The sequence below is a fragment of the Cylas formicarius genome, unplaced genomic scaffold (genome assembly GCF_029955315.1).
Source record: "Cylas formicarius isolate icCylForm1 unplaced genomic scaffold, icCylForm1.1 PGA_scaffold_8__14_contigs__length_24414737, whole genome shotgun sequence".
NCBI lineage: Eukaryota > Metazoa > Arthropoda > Insecta > Coleoptera > Brentidae > Cylas > Cylas formicarius.
Window position 1 is genome coordinate 20,189,055 of NW_026844361.1, and position 24,523 is coordinate 20,213,577.

The 24,523-nt window shown below is 36.3% G+C and overlaps 1 protein-coding gene across 1 annotated transcript in view; it reads right to left on the reverse strand.

Moving 5' to 3' along the window:
- Positions 1-24,523, reverse strand: part of LOC132706710 (uncharacterized) — an 87,716-nt gene that overhangs the window by 47,913 nt on the left and 15,280 nt on the right. Inside the window, exons 2-3 of the mRNA XM_060678192.1 lie at positions 1,700-1,835; positions 1,126-1,485 (exon numbers count right to left, since the gene is read on the reverse strand). Of these exons, the coding sequence (XP_060534175.1) occupies positions 1,126-1,485; positions 1,700-1,835 (496 nt within the window). The remainder of the gene's footprint in view (positions 1-1,125; positions 1,486-1,699; positions 1,836-24,523) is intronic.

Genomic DNA, 24,523 nt, shown 5'->3' on the forward strand with positions numbered 1-24,523 from the left:
TGAAATTGGTGTTAAATGTGGCAGAACTAACTTATGGAAGTGTATTTAACACATGGGTTTTTGATTTTAAAAAATTGACAAAAGGCAAGTTTTAATTGAATCTTTTAGAATTCGGAAATGGCGACTGGAATATCTAGAAAAAATTAGGATATACAGAGAACAACAAAGGCCAATTATTTGATTGGATGAAACCTGGTTCGACACTTATGATACCCTGGAAAAGGGTTGGGTTGACTCAACTGATGAGTGTTAAACAAACGCGCCATCAAAAAGAGGTAAAAGAATAACTATTTTGCATGCTTTCTCTGTCTGCAAAAAATATTAAAGATTCTTCTCTAGATTACCATGAAGACACCACCGCTGATTTATTTGAAAGTTAGTTTAAAAACAAACTGGTTCCAAACATTCCTCTTAATAGCGTAATTGTAATGGACAATGCAAGTTATCACAGTAGACAGTTAACTAAAACCTCTTCCTCATGTGACACAAAAGCAACAATCCAAAAACTACATGTATAATAACGACGTTTATTTTCACGAAGATTATAGCAAAAAGCAATTAATTGAGGTTCTACAAAGCTTGAACCTACAAAAGGAATACGTCTGTCATCATTATTCAAAAAATCTAGGGCATACAGTTTTAAGGCTTCCTGTATGTTTAATCCTATTGAACATGTTTGGCACCAACTAAAATCTGCCATTCGTCGTAACAATGTTTTCCCCGTGTTAACTCCAATGTCCTCAAACTTATAGAAACCGAAGTTTTTAATATCCCTCGACAAAGTTGGGCAAATTCTGTTAAACATATAGAAAAAGCAGAACAATCGTATATCCATATTGCAAATAATATAGAACAAATAATTAGAACAGGCGAAGATAGCGATAGTGATACTGATATATAATGTGAATAATAATAAATATTGTTTAATATCTTTCCTAACAAAACCCCAAATAATTAAATTCCAAGCAAAGTACGGACCTGTTCGGCCATATTAAATTCTTACAACTTGCCCGGGTCTTTCCTTAATTCGTATCAGTTAGTCACTTTCTTATATCTATGAACAGACTTTACCTAATTAATATTAGGAGGTTTTAAATTCTAATTTAAAATAAAAACGTCACCAACCCTGATATCAATCAGAAGGGGTTGAAAGCTCTCCTTGTCGGTGAGCCGAATTTTCTTCAATGGCTGCTGCCCCTGCGCGACGTTACCGGGAGGCGTCGCGGACCCGCCGTCCAGGCACACGATGCTCTGGCCGGGCGTTTGCGCGGCGGCCCCTCCGAGCCCGGCAGTCCCCAGGAGACCGACGGCGTCGCGGGGTCTCCCGCCAGGTCCGTACTCGGTAGGGAGCAGGGAAATCCGGTTCTGGTGGCGGTACAAACGGTGGTAGATGGGACCCGGACCGACGCCACCCATATGGTTCGGCGGGGCGGCGGAGGTAGGCACGGGGGCGGTCGGCCCTTGTGAGGGATACCTCTGAGATACCTGGAAAAACGCGTTCCTCCTATCTATTTCTTTTTAATTACATAGGGTGTTCTTCAATTACGACATCCATATACTCAATAATGTATTATTATTTACGTAAATTAATAGTCAAACGATTAAACATATTTTTTTTACAATCAAATTCTAACAAAGAAAAGCAGTAGTTTTGATATTATAATTATTATTATCAATTAAAATAAAACAGTCTCCTTACCTGCACTTGATTGATATTCGTTGAAGTCTGCTGCAGTTGGGGGGACATGGGAAATGGACATCTCGTGTTGGATAATGGGGAACGCGACGGTTTGTACAGCTCGGCAGTGGCGTGCGTCGACTGGCTGTGGTTCGGTCTGCAAAAGAGTTTCGTTGGTGAGTTAGATATTGCTGTTTTTTACTTAATTTTAATCAGCAAGCAATCGTTTGCTAAACCATACTTAATTTGACAAAATTTGTCTAGTCGAAGTTTTAGTCACTTTAATCGAAAAATATACAATTTCCCGACCCCTACCTTACGACTTTCATTTAATTTAACAGTGTTAATGTGTCAGAAAATTTTTAAGAAAAAAATCGTTTTTTATACGACCATTCCGACAAATGTGGCAACTCATAAACATATGTAATATATAATATTACCCCACAATTTACTACTTTAACGTAAAATACTACTCGATGGCAATCTAGTAGCCTATGAAAAGGAAATATATATAGGCAACGACAAAATAGTAGTAATCCCGATAAATATTTTTCAAAAATTAAATTTATAATATATAATATATAAATGGATATCCTTAGAAATTAAAAAAGAAGAAGTGAAACTGTAGACTCAAATCTTCAGCTAAGGTTTGTAATACAAAAATAGTATGCGTCCCATCCAGAGCAGAAACCGTACAGTAATGTTAATTTAAATGTTCGGAGGGGATTTATTGTGATTGTGTCTTTCGACAGGCAGGTTTCTATATATTGTTTAAAGACATGAACGTTCTTTATTTTTGTTTTTCAATTTAAGGAGCTTATTTCTAAGCCTTTAAATATGAATGTAATAGAATCTATGTATTATTGGAAAATAATTCCCAATTAAGCCAAAACGGTAAGTCAGAGACCCATACTATGTTATATAATCGAAATTGCTATTAAAGTGGCTATACGAAAATCCATTAATATACAGGATGTCTCATTTAAGGAAATTTAAAAAAGTATCATTTTGTGAATCGTCGCCACACCCCGTATTTTACGAAATTTGATCATTGCTTAAAAAAAAGCATTGTTTTCGCAAAAATAATGGAAAAAATGATGGAAAAAAATTTAAAAAGTTAATAAGCAACCCAACGATGGTTGAAACATAACCCGAATTTTGAATTCTGAATAAGTTCGAAAAAGTGCATCACATACCCATACTCATATATAGCGCTAAATTTACCCTTGAAAGGACTATCCAAAAATGCAATCAAATGTAGGGTATTCTATTTAAAAAAAAATGAAACTTTGTTTTACCACCCTGTATATAAAAAAGTGATGATTAGAAAAACGAAAAAAAGTCATTTTAATACAAACAACTTTTGTATTTAAGTTTTTTTGTAACTCGCGTAGGTTTCGACGGAAGTTACAGGCCCTTCTTGAACGGCTCACCCTGCACATACTTCAGTTACCCAAAAAATAAACTTTTTTTTACTTTATGTGACAGTCAAAAATACTTCATTAAAAGGGCAAACCAAAGTATATCTAGCAAACGATCTAACAGCAAACAATTATAAAAAATCACTGATTAACATGTAAGAAAAAAATGCCATTACTACCCGTCTCCTCCAAATGAAATTTGCCCCACAAAATTTAAATTGGCTGTAGTACGGGAAACATTACTGTTTAGATCGAAAAAATGCAAAATAGAGTAACATAGATAAATATATCCACGCACATCGCACGTCTAATCGTGTATATGGTCTAAGGCGATGCTGTGGTCTGTGCTCGAGTGGGTGCGCGTACAGGTCTTCCGCGACGCACGGCGTTGCCGGTTGTCGTTTTATTTCGCAGATCGCTCTTCGTGGACGGTGGCTTCGTCGTCTAACGCGGTGGGTTTTTCCGTCGACACGAGTGTGGGTAGAAAAGCGGAAATATCGGGGCGCTTACGAAGTCCAAATGCTCGTCGCATATAATACATGGATTAACCGCGAGTCTAATCGTCATATTCTAGGAAGCGCCACGTCGAACGCGACCCACATTTTAATCAGAGACGTCCGTTGCGGCGGTCGTTGGTTGCGCGCGCGACCTTGGGTTGGCCTTAAAAAATACAGACGGTACGGCCGCGTATGTACGCAGTCAGTCGACAAAGTCGCAAACTAGTTTTCGCGCTTTTAAAAGAGAGGGAAAAAACATTTTTAATTCGACCGTACGCAGCAGATGGGTGACCGTTTTTTTTTTATGTTTATCAATAATGTTAATCAGGGCGAGCGGTACACAGGGTAACCACCGTTGCGATATCCGTTTCGGTTAAATTAATATAAAGCGGCGTTTTTCTTTTTCAAATGTGTTCAGAATTTCAAAGATCTAATTCCAATTTAACCGTTATTACGTGCCCTTCTTCTTCTTTATGTGCCATGCAGATTCCTGCTTAGGCGTCCTCCGTTTTCCCTATGATATGGGTCTATTTACTGCAACTTCCTCGAGGGACTGAAAGTCGCTGATACCGATCCACCGGTGGATATTTCTGAGTCAAGCCAACTTTTTCCTTCTGATGCCTTCAATCTGTCCCTGTAGTATTATGAGGCGCTGAAAGTCATATCGCCCTCCCTGTATAATGTGCCCCAGGTTTTTTAATCTGATCGCAGAGTCCTTTAGCATCCGTCTCAGAGTCCACATTTCGAACGGTTCAATGCGACAACTTACGCTCCGTACAGGACCTCAGTTTGAAATTTAGATCCCGGTTGGTGAGGATTTTTTTTACTTTTAGAAAAGTTTTCAGATCGCTGGCATTATCGGCTATTCTTGCGGTGTCGTCAGCGTAACGTATATTATTAATTTAGATACCATTAAGTATAACACCGATAGGTCTTTCACATATTATTTCAGCAAACAGAGATTGAAAAGCATTGGGCATAGAATGCATCCCCGCCCGACTCCTTTCCTTATATCAAATTCCTTTGTTGTTGCTAAGTTTTGAAGACGTATTTCAGCCGCCAATATTGAATAGCAATCAGTCTTACATCTTTGTCGTTTTTGAAGATATGTTATGTTTTGATCATTTATGAGGTGGAAGATTTCTGATAGCATGTTGTCTGGTATTGGTCATTTATAATTTTATGGCGTTAAAAAATTCACTCTCCAATATGCATGGGCCGTATGGCAAGTTGTTATCTGGTAGTGGTCGCTTTTGCGCTCTCTAATCATTATCATCCAGCAGTTTCTCGGGCTCTAGTATTGTTTCATCTTCTTCATCTCGGATATGGGTTATTGGTGTTTTCTTGCACAGACCTGCGATCTCTTTTGTTTTCTTGTGAAGACGAACGCTGTCGCCCATTCGGGTAAGGTGTACGCCAGTTCTTAGCAATTCTGGTTTCATTGCGACTTCTTTTCTGATAGTATCGATAGCCAGTTCAGTCATTATGAATCTTGCATTGTCTGCGCTTTTCCATTAGTTCCAGTTTTTAACTGTTCATCCACTCATTTCTTGTTATGGTGTTCTATTTTAGTAGATAGGTGTTACTGGCGGTTCCAAACGCATTTTTGATGTTAGCCCAGCATTCGTCGATGTCGTCTGTGACATTGATGTTTGATAGTCGTCTGTTAAGATGTTATGTCGCTGTTACTAAGTAATCTGGGGTCAAATCTCTTGCTAATTCTTTTCTGCGCCAGGCAACGCAACGACTCTGGTTATGGTTTTTCTAACTCTGCGGTTGATCATGACGAAATCAATCTGGTTTCGAACAACTTGTTGTTCATTGTCTTGCAGTGACTTCCATTGCATTTCGTCAGCTTGATTGTCTGCTCCATCTGCCCGTAAAATTGTTCAACTTCAATGTCAGGTTTTTCTGAAGTGGGAGCATATACCTGAATTATGTCAGAGCAACCCTCTCAAAAACAGGGACAACATCCTTTACCGATTTTCGTAGGCTCTTTTCTATTAGGATGCCTACACCATGACGATAGTTTCTATCTAGGTCGTCAGTAGCTAATCTGTTTTATTCTACGGCAAACGGCAAAAAAAACCATTTTTCTCTTCAAGAACATTTTTTATGTTAGGTTTTTGAATTGTTAAAATTAAAATATCCTGATTGCCCACCTTAGATTTCTTCAAAAATACGCGCAATGCAAAAATATGAGGAAACCAGTGTGTAAAAATACTATTAACGCCAACATTGAAAAAAAATCTGGCAACGCTGTACGACGTCAAAATTCGCCCCACCCCAACGAAAATTCGCTCTTTTCCCGCAAACATCGAAAAAATCCTTAACCATCCTTACTCCTCAAAAAACAGAAGCGGAATAAAGTTGCCAAGTTGCGCTAACAAACAAACTCGAGAAACTAACAAACAAATCATCCCCTCCACTCGGGGCACCGTTAGTGGCGGGAGACGTTTCCCCTCCCAAGGGATCGGACAGCACGCACATCCACAAAAACTGGCTCGCCTGCCAGCGAATGCGCACCCCCACCGCCGCGCTGCTCAATAGTTCCAAGATGGCCGCGGGTGCGTCGACGAATGAGAGCGCGCGACTCCCGCACGACTCCGCCCCTTCCCCTCCCGGGAAACTATTATTACGACCGCTCGAGGTCATTGATATCGCTCCTTTTAGATCGGACGGCGGGGATGATTCTGTTGCGAGTCGCGGCGAGCGGCGACGACTGACTGGAAAACTGGGCAGCACAGAATTGGAACGTAGTGACCAGATGTTGAAAGGCTGATGATGTTTTTCAACTTTTTTTTTTCTTTTATACCTTTCTCTGGTTCCAACATAAACCTGATGGCTTTTTCTTATAAATATTTTCGCAATCGAATACAATTTTGAAAAACTTGATCGTTGCACGATCAAAATTATACGAAAACATTTTTGGTTTTAAAAACACATTAAATGCAATATAATCTAAAAACATACCTTGGTGTAAAACTAAATAAATACATTCAAAAATGAAAAAGACATGCGAATGAAAATACTACTTGATTTAATTCAAAAACTGTGTGACAGTGTTTCTTCCCTTTTGTCCATTGGTGTTTTTTCGCCTTAAAAACAATATACAGATTTTTTTTAATAATAATATTAATTCGCATGTTTTGGATTAGTCCGAATTATATAAAATTTTGAACAGCGAATAAACGAAAAGTTGCAGATTCGATAATTACATTTTCTTACTATTTGATAATTTATACGGGGTAGATTAGGTTTTATTTGATGACAAACGGTTGGTAGGAGAGCATTTTTCAAGAGTATTAGATTACAAACATGTTTTGGTGAAATTTGACACACAATTTTAAGCATCAAAAGGCATTTTTGGTTAAGCATCGACAAGGGATTTCGAATGAATGCCTGCCTTCGCGTAGGGAAATGTGATAATTTCGTTTTTTCAAACAACCCACCCTAAAACAAATAAACCCCCTCTTCTTTTCATTAATTTTAGGTATAAAACAGCCATCCTGAACGCCTAAATTTATTACAAAAAAATATTACCAAGCGAATCTTTTCGGTCTCTATCCTATCCTTTTATTTTTTAAGTATAAAAAGAAGTTTCCCGAATTTTCTCCAATTGTCCAGGTTTGCGAAAACGCCGTCGTCTTGAAACAAGGCACTGAATAATATTAAACGATTTGCTTTCTTTGCCAATATTTCAAAAATCTGCCATTGAGGAATTCTACTTTATTAGTTTTAAATGTTTTGGAGTAGATTTTCCGAATTTTAATTAATTTTGGAGTCCACTTTTTTAACAATCTATGGCTATATAAAAACCATATCTTTACCATACACCGCATAGATGGCGTGTTTGTTATACCACTATTTCTCTCTCCGAAACGGCTAGAGAGAGCTACAATGTCGTTGCTCTGCGAGGCGACTGCTCCGCGCTACGCAGTCTACAAAACCGCTATGAAGCTTTTGTTTTTCTTTTCCGAAAGCGACACATTGTTTTTCCATCGTACTCCTATGGACCGCTATTGAGCGACTTTCGCAAAATCGATGTAAGGCCAACTTTGGTAAATAAAAAAATTCGTACCAGTAATAGCGATTTCCAATGATATTTTTTTAAATATCTCGCACACCCTGTATGATAGACGAAAAAATTGAAATTATCTCTCGACACAGTTTACGATACTGCTCAGACCAAATTATCCCATCTTTAACAAAAACCGAAATTTTCATGATCTGTTACGATTTTTTGCCCATAAACGACGCACCCTCTGTATAATTCAATTTTTTTCAAATATCTCGAGCAGCGTATATTATAGACAACACCGTGAAAACAAAAATCGATTCGGCCTACTATCTAACTAACCAACTGTATATAATCGAAAAAATGCTTAACATAAAAGTTATAGCACCGGATCTTCCGCGCGTCTTGGTCAAAAATTTTTACCAATTTGGTTAATAGTTTTCGAGAAAATAACTTTTTTTCTGGTAGCTACAATAACCCAAAAAAAAAATCTAAATACATGGTGAGATTTGAATCTGCTCAATTGTCAGAGTGTAGATGTAGGTATGAACTTCTCCTTTTCTGCTAAGTTTGAAGTCAACGGCTGCAAATTTGACACACCCATTACATTTTTGAATATAGCACAGAATATCCAGACCCTGTAAAATATGTGAAGCTGATCATACGGACTATATGACCATGTACCGTGTGTTCAATTTATCGTGATAACATTTTAATTGGTAACTTTTTTGTTTTTAGAAATATCAAACTAAACAAAATGTAGCGTTCGCGAACAAATTTTTTCCCAAGTGGTGTATAAAACAAAACACTATCAATAATTTCAATAATTATTTACAAATTAAAGTAGAACAACAACACTAAAAATGACAAAACACTAAAGCAAACAAATTCTTTAACGATTCTAAATACTGCATCGTGCTCAATTGTATGATGTCTTGCATTTAGTAACGTTTCCGGATGGTCTCTTAACTGATTGATTGCATCTGAAATCCTTTTCCGAAGTTCCACGACATTATTACAAGAAGTTTTGTGCCCGTGATTTTTTACGTGTCCCCAAAAGAAAAAATCCATTGTAGTTAAGCCGGGGCTGTCGGCTGGCCAATCCATAGTTCCGTCGTTCCCTATCCAACCCCTGGGATATTCCGTGTTAAGAATTTTTTTAACTTGCATAACATTGTGAGGGCACCGTCTTGCTGCCATATAAGCAGCGCTGATATTTTCAGGGGTAAATCTTCTATATATTACTCTATTTGGTGCCCTAAAAGTTGCAAATAATGATCTCTAGTTAACTTTTGATTTATAAATATCCGACCAAAAATATGTATGGTGTACACTAACTGATCGGGTTTTTATTTCGTGTATTTGTCTAGGTAGGATTATTTAAAGAACAATATCGTGTATTTAACCTTTCTTGTAGTGAACGAACTTTCATCAGTCCATAAAATGTTTTCCGAAAAATTATTATTCTCATTATGTTCCGTGACAATATTCTGGATTTAGTTTTTAAGATTTACGAAATTTAAATAAATTATATTTTTCTTATTTCAAAACTGAGTGGATCTGTCAACGAGAAATACCTGTCTCTTCATATAAACTAGAAAAAACTGGATGTGCTTCATAGAATCTTAACATTTTTTTCTTCATTTACAACATTATAATTCCGGTATACCTTTTTAGCATTTAATACGTTACCGTTTTCTGCAAATTTCTTTGCCAGCCTTGGAAATATCTGTTGCGGTTGCACATTTATTATTCGGAAAGTATAGTTGAAGCATTTTAACAATAATGATTTGGACAATAATTCAACCAGCAATGTTGTCTACTAATATATCAAACATAAACCTATTTTTATTTGTCAGTCAGGCACCCTTTAAAATTACATAAAAAATTCTCAATTTTTGCCGATTTGTCAAAAACGAGTGGACCAAAATGCAGTGTGTTATATCATTCTAATCGGAATAAGATATTTTATTAAACACATATATAATATACCTTTAAAAAATATGATGTAGGCTTATATGTCAGAAAAATAATACAAGAAACTGACAACTGAAACATGGCCTTCTAGTGAATCAATTATGGGAAGCACACCCTGTACATTTTTGAAAATTACCACCAATAATGATTTCTAAGACTGGTTTTCAAAAAATTATTTTTTCCTGGACCCCTGCAAAACACGATTTTTTATTTTCAAACAATACTTTCCGACCCTCCAAATATTAATGGGTTCCGTCAGCGGACCAAAACCTTCTTTTTCTTCTTCTTTTACTTCTGATGGCCACGAGACCAAAACCCATTTATGTTTCAAATTTGAAGTGGTTAGCTTTAAATTTCGACCATAAAAACAGCCGACAATCGAAAAAAAAACTCATCGTCGGGGTCCGAACGCGGCCATTTTTAATTGACCTATGTATCTCAAAAGAGCCACATCTGAGTGCCGTAGGTTGAACCGTTAGAACAGAAAAGCGGAGAACAGAGAACTGACAAATAGACAAAAAATCAAAAACGTTTTTTTTTCTTTTTTTTTCGACCCTGATTACATTTATACCAATGACGCTGTATGTACGGTACCCAAGATATGTTGCTTTTCTTGATGCACATTCAGAGTGTGCCAAATTTTCTTTTCGTTTACAAATGAGTCGAAACACCTAAACCTATTTATTTGGCCGATCATTTCAAAAACTCAATTCATCTTCAAATTTTTAATTTTTAACACTTTGTATTTAAGCTGACACCATTATCAGCTTAATTTTCTTAAAAACCAGTCGATATTTCACAAATTAAAAAGAATTTGGCAACGCTGCGCAACGCTGGCAAGTTTTTCCTAATACCGCCAGCCTTGCAACTCTTACCGAAGACGGCATTAAAGCGGTGTCATTTAAAACGGATGCCCTGTATATAACCACGCCAGTCGAGCGATGCAGGGGCCTCGCGCGATTAATTTTAATCAAAGCGCCAAAAGCCCGAGTTGTTTGCTTGCAGAAAACGAGACGAACGCGCTTGCGCAATCTATCAAAACAGTTAACTTTTCACGCGAGTTATACAAGGATCCGCCCCCATAGCGTCGCACTCCTTATCTAAAATAAATTTACATATTCGACATAGGTGCACGTATATACCGTGATAACCGCCCGCTAATTCGCGGGAAGGGGGACAGAGGGGGTACCAAATTTGGTTAGATCGATTTTATTTGCATTGCGCTTCGGATTGAACCAAATAAACCAACTTTCGTCCTTTTACATATTAATTGACATATTAATATAGTATTCACCAACCCCCCTCTCCCCGTCAGTACATTTTGGCAGTGTTGACCTAATCAATTAAATAAAATAAAAGTAACAAAAGAAGCGTATGCGCGCTTGTCAATGAAACTTATATCTCGGCAACGGTTGGTCCAGAGATGTTCAAGGCCGAAAAAATTTTTTTTTAATTTTGTCTGTCCGTTCTCCGTTTCTTTGTACGCGGCATTAAATGGACATAACTTTCGAATGATTTGAACAATGATTGCGATTAGGCCTCGGCGTCCGTCTCTTTTTTTTTTTCAATTTTAGGGTGTTTTTTGGACATCGCTATGAAATACGATAAGCGCCCGAAATTTGAAGCCATCGACTTCAAATTTGGCAAGTAAATAGCAAGTAAATCCCCGATGGAACCTATTGAAATTGAGGGGGCTGGCGGGTCGGGAAGTATTTTTCAAAATTAAAAAAAAAAAACGAAAACCGTTTATGCGATTGAAAATTTATTAAACGAGAAGTTCCATCCGCGAGATCAGGTTCTATAAATCTTTATTGTTGGTAATTTGGTAATATACAGGGTGTGTCCGGTATTTGTAAAAAACTGAAAATTGGGTTTCCCTTATATCAACTAGAACGCTGTGATACAGTTGTCAGTTGAATATGAATATATGGCCTATAAGGTCTTTGCATATTGTACAAGGTGTATGGGATGATATTTCGCTCTATAATATAAGATCGCCATCGACCTCACATTCCGCATGGATATAGAGGTCCATACCCACATTTAAACTTTAGAAGTTGGTGGCAATCAAAAGTTGCGAAGTATTTTTTAAAAATGTTTTTGCTTCTAGAAAAAAAGAATTTTCTCGACAACCATATAGCCAATCGACAAAATTCTTGCACCAGGATACTCGGGAGATCCGAGACCATAACTTTTATTTCAAGTGTTTTTTCGATTATATACAGGGTGTTTCAATTCTGGGCAAAAATCTAAAAAACCCTGAAAATTGTTCTTCCTCATGGAGAATATTAGCCGTATATCAAAATTTCTAAAAAATATGGCTAATTAGTTTGGAAATCATCGTAGACCGCTACAATGTTTGTATTTATGGGTTTTTGTATATCACATACCATTTCTCGCCATCAAACTAGACACGATGACGTCATTCACTATTACGATGTACCGCATGGTTTCAGAAAACAAGAATTTGGAATTGGGAAAATTCATACACCAAAAAAAGTGGGAGATCCAGGGTTATAACCTCTATTTCGGACATTCTTTGAATTATATACAGGGGCAAAAAATCTAAAAGATCCGGAAAATTGCGTTTTTTCCTGGGTATATTATTGGAAGTAAATGAAAAACTATAAGAAGTAACTTTATCAGGGTGTATGCACAATAAAGTTATATCGATTTTGCGAAACTTGCGAAACCGCGAAGCTCCTTCTTTTTGAAATAAACAGCTGCTAGGCGCTACGGACATGCCCCGCCCAGCGACGATTTTTCGAAAGCAATCTTGTTAGTTTTACCCCAAGATAGATGACAGCGTCCCTGGTTTCTATATCATGAATGTATCATAGTGGGATTGGTGTTGTCTGAGGTCTATCGACAATCGACAGACTTATTCAGACGTAGGCCTGATTCCAAACTAACGGCTTTCTCGCAGTTTGTGCAAGAACTATCGTGTCATACGCATATCGTAAGTTTGGCACTTTCTTCCCGCCAATAGAGGACATGCCATCCCAGTTCCATTCTCCGTAGATATTAAATAGAGGTGGGGAGAGAATGCAAGCCTATCTAACGTTTTTTCTCACGTTGAATCCTATTGACCATTGCCCTTCTACTTGTATGTGTGCTCTGTTTTTGTCATATTGAACGAGAAGATCCATCCGCGAGATCCAGTTCTATAAATCTTTTTTCTTCGTAATTTGGTAATATTCAGAGTCTGTCGGATATTTGTAAAATACTGAAAATTGGCTTCCCCTCATATCGATAATTGACTGCAACTACAAGGCTGTGATTCAAATCAATTAGTCATATTTTTTAGGAATTTTGATATACGGCTAATAATTTTCCATGAGAAAGAACTGTTTGCAGATTTTTCCCCATAATTGAAAAACCATGCACATAATCGAAAAAACACTTGAAATAAAATTTATGGTGCCGGATCTCCCGAGTATCCTGGTGCAAGAATTTTGTTTCGTTTTTTTTTTTTTGTTTCGGGAACCCCATCTCGCTCAAGACGTTCCATAGTCGTCGCCACTGTACTGTGTCAAATGCCTTGGTCTAGTCGAAGAAACAGAACATAGCTGGTACGTTGTATTCGTACACTTTTTCCATTATTTGTCGTAAGTTGGTCTCGCGTTTCACGGTCTGGCCCAAAAACCCTGCCTGTTCTGGGGAAATCTGCGGTAGAAGGTAATTCTTCAATCGTTCCTGTATGATTTGCAACAGAACTCTACTGGCATGACTGATCAGAGCGATGGTCCATCTTTCGAACCATTCACCATTTTCCCAGACCTTTGCGCAGATCTGATGCCTTTCTTACCGCTGTTCTTTAGCATTTCAGCGACGATGTTGTCTGATCCAGGAGATTTGTGACTGTTAAGTTTGTGCAAATAAACGGCTTCTACCTGGGTATAGGTGGTTGTTCGCGTTGCTTTATAAGTTCTAGATCCTCGTCGTCCTGCGCATCCCCATCTTCTGAAGCCATTAGATTGATGATGTTGATTGATGAAGAAAGAGAGAAAAGAATAAGGATAAAAATAACACGTTCAAAACATCCGGTAGCGTCCAACAATTAACTAAAAATAAATTAATTTCACATTTTAAAAGTACATAAACCCTAGTTATGAGGCCCTTATCATTATATTATTACCCCCGGTGGGGACGACCGTTTGATGGGTCACCGCGTCAAGGATATGGGACGATGGTGGTCATGGTACGTTACAAGGTGCAGTCGCACGAAGGAAATACGCCATAATTACGAGAAAACCATTTTTTGTTTACAGCTACCATTATATTCACATTAAAGACCTGTATGTGCGCGCGTTTATATATGTGTGCGTGTCGTGGTGTTTTTTTTGTGCCTCGACGCTTAAAACCGGGCCACCGTTTTTACATCGAAAATTTCCTTTATCCGCTTCTTAATTTCAGTTGCCGCGAAAATTACGATCATGCGAAAGTTCGTTTAAACATTTCCGTCGGATGCTTAATATGCAGCCTGCTAATTCACGTACTTCCTGAAATTTATATATATATATATATATATATATATATATATATATATATATATATATATATATATATATATATATATATATATATATATATATATATATAAATTTCGTCTTTAATTATAATTTTACTCTTGATTCTGTCGCTTGCTTTTGTTATCTTGTCTCTTTAGTATCAAAAAGAAATTTTTGAAAATGACCGAAGGTCAACCTGATAATTTTTCTTTAGTGGATATGTTTGTGGTGACATCTTACATACAAAACACCGAAATTTTTTCTTTTGCTGAGGTTAGCGGTGTTAAAACTAAAAGGTATGTTCATTGAAAAAATTAGCCACTAGTTTTAAAACAATATGATATTACAATAAGCTTAAGGTTTTCTATTTTTTAAAATTCAAATGGAATATCAAATAAAATGAAAATTATTCAACCCAAAAAACTCAAAGTTTTTTTTTCAAACTAGTAGAAACCTAAATACTAATTTTAAAATGTATAGGTATTGATAACTTAAAGTGTTCTTTATTTTATATAGATCGGGAAGCCATTCCTATGGAGACTGCAATAGGATGAGTGCAGTTTCGAAGAGTTAAAAATGTTTGCCCGGCTAAGGCTAAAATGACACCTGAACATATTATTAACAAAAAACGACGGCTTTTATTTTCTGGTAGACGAATCAAAAGTTTATCTAGCGTTTTACGGGTTATACTCAAACACGAAGGCACGATTTGTGTTGCTTCCGTTATTATCCTGCAAAGCAAGAAATACAAATACACTTTAGACGACTCAAAAATAATAAAATAAATAAAAAAATAATATAATTCTAGGCCTATAACCTGGGAATAACACTACAACATGTCGCCGTATCCATCCAAAAGCAGCGGTATGACGTCACGATCATTCCAGCGCTTTTAGTGTCGTTTAAAAGCATAGCCGGGTGTCACAACTTCAATTATTTATTGCAACTTAAATATGGATTTGGAGTTTTGATATTTAGTATGCGCCATTTATATACATAAACAAATGTATTAAAAAAATATAAAAAATGTTCAAGTTCCTCATTATTTAAACGTAATAATATACATTCACTGAAGTGGCAAATACCGAACCATCAGAATTGACAAACGTCATAATACGAAGAAACAGTATTTAATGAAGCCGACACCTTAAATCAACACTTTGCGCATAGGGCCTTGATCCAGTGCATATAATTGTGAAATTTCGAGTAGAGTAGAAAAAATAATTAAACATCAACTACAACTACGGACTACAACTTGCTTGCTTCTGGACTTCAGCTTCTGGAAAAACAGCAGAAACACATATAATAATCGGCAGCCGAAAGTCTTAAATTTTCAGACGGGTTCACATCTGGTCGGTAAACCGGATCGACCGGAGGGAAAAAAAGACTCTCGGGTCCGCAATAGTACACTGCGTGGATCCCTAAACCAGCCGCGTATCTAAATATTAACCAACATCGGTTATTATTATTGACTCGATAATTTTATCTTGACCTCGTTCGGCTATTTCCCAGAGGTCGGAGACCTTTCGTCGCAATACGACCCAAGCACTTCGTCCAAATGTTCCGTCATTTTCGAAAAAATCGCGTTTTCCAAAAACTTTCGGGTACGACACTGCTTTAACTGTCAAAAGCGTCTGCCATTTCTATAGTTCAATTAGTATTAAAGCACATTATCCTTGCCATTGTTGCCAGGTTTAATGCGTTAATAGTCTCCCGTGTTTTCTTGCTGATTTTCGGGCTCAAAGGTGGAGGAACAAAAAAAACACTTTACAAATTGGAAATGGTTGACATAAATCGTTAAACTTTATTTATTTATATATTTTATACTTTGGCGCCTTAATTTGTTTCGAACACGTTCTTCCGGTATAACAGTCCGTTTTGTGCGAAATTTGCTGTATATTCAACACAAGCAAAAATGCAAATATCTAGGAAACATACAAAACATACAAAACATACAGAATATGATATCTCATAATTGATGGATCACTGGCCGTTTTGGGGAAACGACACAAAGCAATTTGCTGTAATTTTGGTTAGTTCGTTTCCGAGAAATCCATCATCAGAACATCGATTTTGGAATTTCCAAGTTTTGAGGGTGGTTCCGGGGAGCACTGATCACGTTGTTTCGTTCACGAGGTAGCCATAATCAGCGTACGAAATCGGAATTTCGGGGTTTTAAGGGGGATCCCGGGGGTTTTCGGGAGCGCGGAATAAGATAAAATTTAATACTTTCGACAGTGGTACGGGATGCATTTGCGTTCACTGAATAGGATAAAATCGAGCGAAAATTTTTCCGTCAGATATCCATCATCAGAGATCCATTTTGCAATTTTATGGTTTTGAGGTGGGTTCGGGGGGTTTTCGTGTTTCGGAATATGGGATGCCGAATTCGGATATGGTATTATTTTTTTTTGATAAAGTAAGCGCGATAATTTATCGATCATGGGTCGGTTGACCTCATTTTTTTTATGTTTTTCGAGTCCCGGAAGGATCACGAATTTTTCTTTTTAAAAAATAACTACATTTTCGGAGAACACATATCAGTAATATCCATCTAAGATTATGCCAAGTTTCGGCTGGATTGAAAAAAATTAATATAGGTCGAACATTTTTATAGACGCGATTTTTTTGAAAAATTTACGTTTTTAATTTTTTAAAATACTTTGGGAGGTTCGATCGATTTGAAGATGGTGGTCGATGAGGCCTATTTTTTGATAGCAAAAAATTTTCCCTACCTGTTACCGTTTGGTTGAAATTAATTTTTTTATTAACCTAAAACAAGACCTAAATTTGATTTTATATTTTTCTCGGAAAAAGCAACGACGGGATTATGTTCAGTCCAAATTTCAATTCCTCCCGATTATAAATAAGTGAGATATCATAAGTAGTACTTCCTTGTGGAGTAATAACTTCAGCAATATACAGGGTCCTTACAAAGTCATGACTGTTGCGTGTTAAAAAAAATTGGCCAATAGGTTTTTTTTTTAATGATTTTCCGCGTAGTAATAAAATATTGTTTAAAAAATATTTTAGATATTGGACATTTGAATAATGTTACGAAATGGGTGGAAATTTTAAGAAGGTGCCGGAAAATTACCACCCCAATACAACCCCACCAACATTTAAATGACATGAATGTACGAAATAAAATGGAATTATTAAATAATAAAATTTTTGTATTTGTATCTTTAAGTATTATTTTTATAATCGTAATTACGTACCTGTTTATTGCTTTTAAATAGTTTTGTTTTTGTAAATTTTATGTTTCAAATATTTTGTTCTTTTAAAAATATTCTCGGGGTTTGCCCAAACGGCCCCGACCACAAAATTACCGAACCAAAAGTCACGGTTCTCGTCTATTATGGAACTCGGCTCATGTAATGGCGTCGATTTGGTATTATTAAGCGCGTAATGGAATTCGAGCATGCAACGCCCCCATTTTTGATGGCAGACAAACAATGGCCGGTCGCTTTTTTTTCGTTTCGGTGGGAGCTTCATTAAAAAAAAAACGCCATTTGAAACAATCGACCCTCGACACACTTCCTGCGATTTGAAGCCATTGTTTTAGAATTTTTAAGACCAACAAAACCACTCCGACCAGGTTGACTGTATACGAATCACATAATCAATAATACGGGATGCCAAAACTAAAGGATACAAAACAAAGTTAATGTAATTTATAGTCACACAATTTAATATAAACACAACAAAAATATCAACAATTATTTCATATATAAATAATAATAATAACACACAATTCAAGAAACATGGATGTTGGTGTAACCCCATGGGGAAAAATTTATCAAATTTTGGGGGGTTTATCGCTAGGGAAAACACAATAAAAGAGAAAAAATGGATCTTATGTTCTGGTCCCCTACATAAACCAAATGTAAAAATAATTGGCCTTCGAAAAGAAACGATCTTTTGAAAAACTGATTAATCTTATAAAAATAACAGAGCAGAACGCAATTTTCTTCTATTGGACGTTCTGTATAAACACTGCAAAAAATAAGATACTCCCGAAGCCCTTTCGTGATATTTCGATCAAGATAATGAGGGGATAGATGGTTTTTAAAACACAATAAGATCTTTTAATATGACTGCAAAACAGCTCTACGTCAGACCGATTCCGTACGTCGTGAGACGACATTATCAACTTAAACTTTAAATATACGAACAGTTTTTTCGTAGAAATCGCGATCCGCAGGCAACCCACTTTACACCGAAAGATTATAAAAGTCAGTACACTTACAACATAACCTCATTATATTTAAAGCCCCCCCCCCCCCCCGCCCAACGAAATCCTATTATCGAGTGCCTGCAACGGAATTTCAAGCTATTTGCAAGGGTTGAATATTATTAGGACTGTTTTCTATGAAGTCAAAACATTTGTCCGAAAATTTAAAAAATAATCTAACCTATTTATAATATATATAGTAATTATAATCATTTATTAAAAAGAATTTCATAAAAAAAACGCTACCGACTAGTAACTATTTTTCTATCGATTAAAAAATGTGTTATTGGTATTTATAAGATTTTGGAAAGTTCCGCCTGTAGACTAAATCCATAGAATTAACCAAGAAAAAAAACACTATCAAAAAATTAATTATGATTCGGTTATAATTATATGGAATAGCTTTTTTTTAGAATTTATAAGCTGTCGCTTTTATCCCTGGCATTACGCAAAGGGCTAAAAATATAGAAATAACCCACAATTTATAATTATAATAACGAAAAAAAAAAAAGTTGGGTAATTTTTGGCCCCCTTGCCCTGCGCACCCCTAAGCACTAACTTATAAATAGAAATATCAACATGGTATTGCTAATCAAAAATTAAGAAGCGACCTTATAAATACATAATAAATACCCACCTAGTCAAACAGCCTTTACTTGCTTAAATCAAGCATTAATTTTGTTGAAAAGAATAGATACTGTAGTTAAAACTATCCGCGGTGGATGAGAGAAGAAGTAAACTCTGCCCATCTTCCCTGGAGATTTCGTTTTCGCGATTTGCCAGGTATTCTGCCAAAAACGTTCGGACCTATTTCCGGATGCGCCGAATTTTCGGCCTTGGAGCTCGAAATATTTTCGGATCTATTTTCGCTGGGAGCCATTTGGATTACGTTTCTCGTTATACAGGGCGGTCCGCGTAACGAATGAACCGAAAAGCATTTTTTTTTTGGAGACACTCTCTTGTCTCTCACGCATGCCCTGACGTGTGAAACTGTTGAATTTGACCGTTTGTTTCGCGATATTTACTTTAACAAGCCTCGTATTAACCGGTGATCGTCAAATTTAAGTTATTATGTTTAAAAAATGTTTGTTAAACAAAAAACTTCAAGGGACAGTTTGGCCTGTTTGGCAGGAAGCTTCCAACCAACATTATAAGAAAAAATTCTCTTCATTTTAAGTGTTAAGTTCTGAAGAAGTCAACAGGATGGCGAAACGTTAACAAGTTCGACTCAACAAAAACAGACGCGGGAGGAATCCAGAAGTTTTGTAAATATCAACATTAAGGGTTGGCCAATGAAGCTCAAACACTCGTAATCGTAGCGACTGGGGCAAAAAATGGCGCCATTTAAGTCAAATGACGCAGAAATTTTAATCAACGAAATACAAAAATATCCCGTAATTTACGATTATGAAGACAAAATTACAAAAAAAAAAAAATAAAGAAAATTATTGGAAAAAGGTAGCTAATGGGTTAAAAAAGGAGGGCTAGTCTCATATTGTAAACAAATTTATGCTATTTTTCTTTGAAAATCATTTTTCCTTCCCAGTGGACAATTTCCTCTAGGACGAAAAGGTTCAGCACTTCTAAAATTTTGCATGGTTTGCGTATTTTGTTAATTTTTGTTATTTTTTTCCTAGTATTGCATTACTGTATTGTAATTGTATACACAACAAGCGGCAAAAATTAAATCATCGTAAATCTCTGGTTTTACATTTATATGTGTATAAAACACTTTAAAAACCTGACAAAGTAAACCAAACGCATTATAATTAAAAATCGCTAATCCATACATAAACCCCGCGAAATTTAAAACGCTTTTTGCTTTTTTTCATTCTGCAAAATCCTACCAAGCCACAAAATTGTTGGTATTTTTCAAAAAAATAAAACTAAAAACCTATTATACTGTAAAGCAAGATGATGCTGGTACTATTGCTTCAATTTTTTTTTAGTTTTATTTATTTTATTTAGAATATCACAATATTATTGATTTAAGGGTTGGAAGTTTTTTACATAACATTTGAAATTTATATTTCTGTAGATAATGTAACCATATCCGTATCTTTCTATAGAGAGATAAAGAGTATCTTTGTATACTAAGATATTATATAAGATATAGTTCAGTTCGGGTTTTGAAAGTCCGCTGTAAGTTTCGATGCGACCAGTTAGGAGAACGCGGAAACGCGGCGACAGCGCCGCCCCCGGGGGGTGGCGACGGAGTTAGGAAAGAAACAACAAATCGAACTGAAACAGCTGAACGACGAAATCGAATGCAGTTGCCGTTCGGGCTTTGGCGACGAGCGAACGAATTACGGGAGAAGATTGGGGAGGGTAAATGAGAACCACCATCTAATAAAAAGAAGTTACGTTCTTGGGATGTTCATAAAAAATACTTAACCTACTTATTTTATCGTGATTAGGTTTAATGAAAACCGAAACATTTTTTTACCCGGTGACACAAGAAAGTGGGAACACCATATAACTTTTAAACGGCTTCAGATAGCAATTTTTTGACAATACGTAGTCGATGGTTGCCCTGGCGGTTTGAGCGAAAACAAGAATAACGTTCGAATATTAAATGGCACAACCCATATTTTTTTGCATTTTTGTTTCTTGTTTTTATAAATTTTTATTTAATTTTTGAAACTTGTGTCTAGGAGGCTGTGACTATCATAAATATTATTTAACGGGTCATGTGAAAAATTGTAAATGAAACTTTACTTGTCTAATGGCAAATAACATTTGACGAAATGAACTGTTAATTTTTTAGGATACCAAAGTTTTTTCAAAAAAAGTACCCTAGCGGGAACAAAAACTTTAAAAAATAAGCTCCCGGGAAGGCAAAAACCAGATAAGTAAATACATTTTTATAAAAACAAGTTTCATCAAGTCGGCATGATTGAAAATTCTGACAGTACTTTTATCTGATTATCATCGATTTTGTCGTGTTATCGATTTGGATTATCATGCAAAACAATAATCAATTTACAAATGGAGAAAGAGTTGATATGTTTCTGATATACGGGGAATGTAGAAAACTCTCGACAGGCCCGCGCATTGTATGCAAAAGTATCAGTTTTAAAAGGTTTTTGGTTCCCACTAGGGTGCTATTTGAAAAAAATACGTTATCCTAAAAAATTAATAGTTCATTACATTAAATGCTATTTGCCAGAAGACAAGTAAAGAAAAGTTTCATATAAATTATATAAAGATATATAAATTAAAAAAAAAAAAAAAGAGAAAACCGGTCCGATCCTACGTAGAATGAATAACCTCTCGTGAATCTAAAAATGCAAAAAATATAGGTTGTGCTGATTAAAATTCGAATGTTTCCGCTCAAACCGGACTACATATTGTCAAAAAATTGGACATCCAAAATTTCAAATCGCTACCTCGAGCCATTTAAAAGTTAGTGTTCCCACTTTCGTGTCACCCGGTATATATTTTCGTTTTTGTTCGTATTTTTCTTTATTTCGACTTCAACGTTTACTGAATAATAACGAAACGTAGAGATACTAACCAAAACATTTTATTTATTTTCTGTGAGATTCTTTGTTGCAAAATAATATATGTTTGGTTCATTTGTAATTTTATAAGCGCTGCGTTCTTAATAATTTAACTGTCAAATCAATGTGTCATTTTCGAACCGAAGATTCAAACAACGACTAATTTTAAACGCGTCATGATACATATTGGATTTGGATTAAAATGGCCGTCCGACGAGTCAAATGTCACGGCGGCGAATAAATTATTGACCGCCATAATGCATTAGAAACGACTTGTCACCTAACGCCCACTTCGATTTTCCCGGATAAAATAACACCCGTACTTCTCAAAAATCATTTTAGCAAATTCTATTTTATTCTATTATATTTTGGAGAATTATATTAATGGCGTTGTGGTGGTTTGTTTTGCAAAAATACCAAAAATGAAGGACTCATGATAAAGTGACGATTGTTAGGCACATATTCACAGAAATAAATAAAATACCATTAAAGAGTCCTAAAACTAAAAATTTTTCGAAAACAATATGAAAAAAAAAAACCAACAATCGCACTTACATCAGTTTTTTGAATTTCTCTTGGCAAGCTTCGAAAAAAGCTAAACTAATATTTTGTTTTATCAATATCAAAAAAATCGCAAACTACACTCAGAATTAAAATCGGACTCTGGAATAAATAAATAATTGTTTTTTGTAGACCTTTCCAGAATTATCCCGGTCTGTATTAGATATTTTCCAGGCAGCTAGTATATTAGTAAAAACCGACATTTATAATAATAATAGTAACAAAAATTGCGAATCCACTTAAAAATTTCAATCGAAAAATTGAAAATGAATTATGTATGTCTCGCGCGAATTTTACAATTAAGATTACGAAATTCAAAGGAATCGGCTTAAAATTCAAGGTCCTCCTCATGAAACGAAACAAAAATATATCTATAACTGCAGCAAAACCGCGAAAAATACATAACTACGTATGTATCACTTTGGCGGTTGAAAAGACTTCGCAGCCCTCGACTACGTTTCTTTAAATAATGTACAGTTAAACGCTTCACATTTTTTAAACGACTGCAAGAATGAAATGGCAACGTCGCCCATCGCAGCGGGAGAACGCACGAATCGACAATGCGGCAGAAGTCCAGGGCCGAGGCCGCGTTGCCACATCACCCATTTAATATCGTCAGTAAAAAAAAAAAACAAAATCCATTGGAAGTGTTGAGAGATAATAATATAATGTTTATTAATATCCTAATAGTGGAAATTTGCCCATAAAATTGCTTTGGAGTTTTGCGATTTTAAAACTATCCGTCTTCCTTCAATCCCAAACTAAAGCGATAAAATATTGGTAATATAATAGTTATAACTTGTCTTTCCAATTAAGTAATGACAAAACCAAAACATTAATGTGATCTCCACAGAAGAAGAACATGTGAATTAGTCATTATTTCGGTGATAGAGACAGGAATATAGACAAATAGATCGATAGATACAAATAAATTATCGAACTAAAAGCAGACCGCTACAAATTTTGTTCCTAACAATATAAAACCAAAGAATAAAGACTTCTTACTTGAGCCAGAAAGGCATTTTTTTTCTTCTATAGGACGTGTTAAGGAAAAATATAGCAAAGGTACATAATTGGAAAAAAAACCGACCAGTTTAAATCAATTTAAAAAACTCGGTGCATAATTTCGGTACGGTTTCCAGCCTAGTCTAATTTAACGTAAACATCGGCTTCCAATTTATAAAAAACAAAGCAACGAATTTTCGCACGAGCCGGCAACGGTGCCTTATGTCGCGGACGTCCTACAAGGGCAGATGACCGCAGACTACAAGCGGCAGCGAGAGGGAGCGACGGCAGAGGGGAAAAGGACGGGAAACGATGAGCTGGCACAAATGTTGAATCAAGTGTATTTGTTTTTTTTTCTCGTCGTGACTGCTCCCATCTCTTTCTTGCGCGCGCGGCAAGCGCGGAGAACCGACGGGCGACGTTGCAATAGTGTCGAGGACGCGGTGCCCCGTTGCCAAACGTACGTCGATCGGCCGACCAGATTTTAGAATATGCCGGAGGCGACGTTGCCGGTTATCAGCATTCAACGAGAAAAAACAGGAATGTTTTAGTCAAGAGATAGATTCACAGCTGCTTTTCTATTACGGTCCTTTTAGTGAGGTTGAAGTTCAAAGCGTATTAAAATGATAGAGATTTAAAAACTTTTTTTTGCACAAAATTCCAGTGTCTCCGCTTAATTAAAAAAAAAGCATTTTAACAAGTAAATAATTGAAAAGATCGCCTTTAACGCTGACACAAACCGGCAACGCCGAGCTCCGTTCCGTTCTATGGGCCAGACCGCCTGCTAGGTCAGGCTTTCGCTCGGCGTTGCCGGATGATTGCGACGTTGTCGCCTCGTTGTTTTGATACGTTGAACTGATTTTGTATATGCAATTAACGAGTTTAACGGGTGCAGGGGGGGGGACAGAACGAGTCTTGTTGCTCAACGATTTTTAATAAAACGATGAACGGGAGACGTAAAAAAATGGAAAATATGCACTGGGTTAGGATTTATTCAGTCACGCATTTAGCGGACCAACGGGCAAGTCCCTTTTCACCCGTCTAGGAAAGACTACGAAAGAGTCGACCTCAGTAATTAGGTTTTTAAAAGGATCAATAGTTGTCAATTGTTGGAA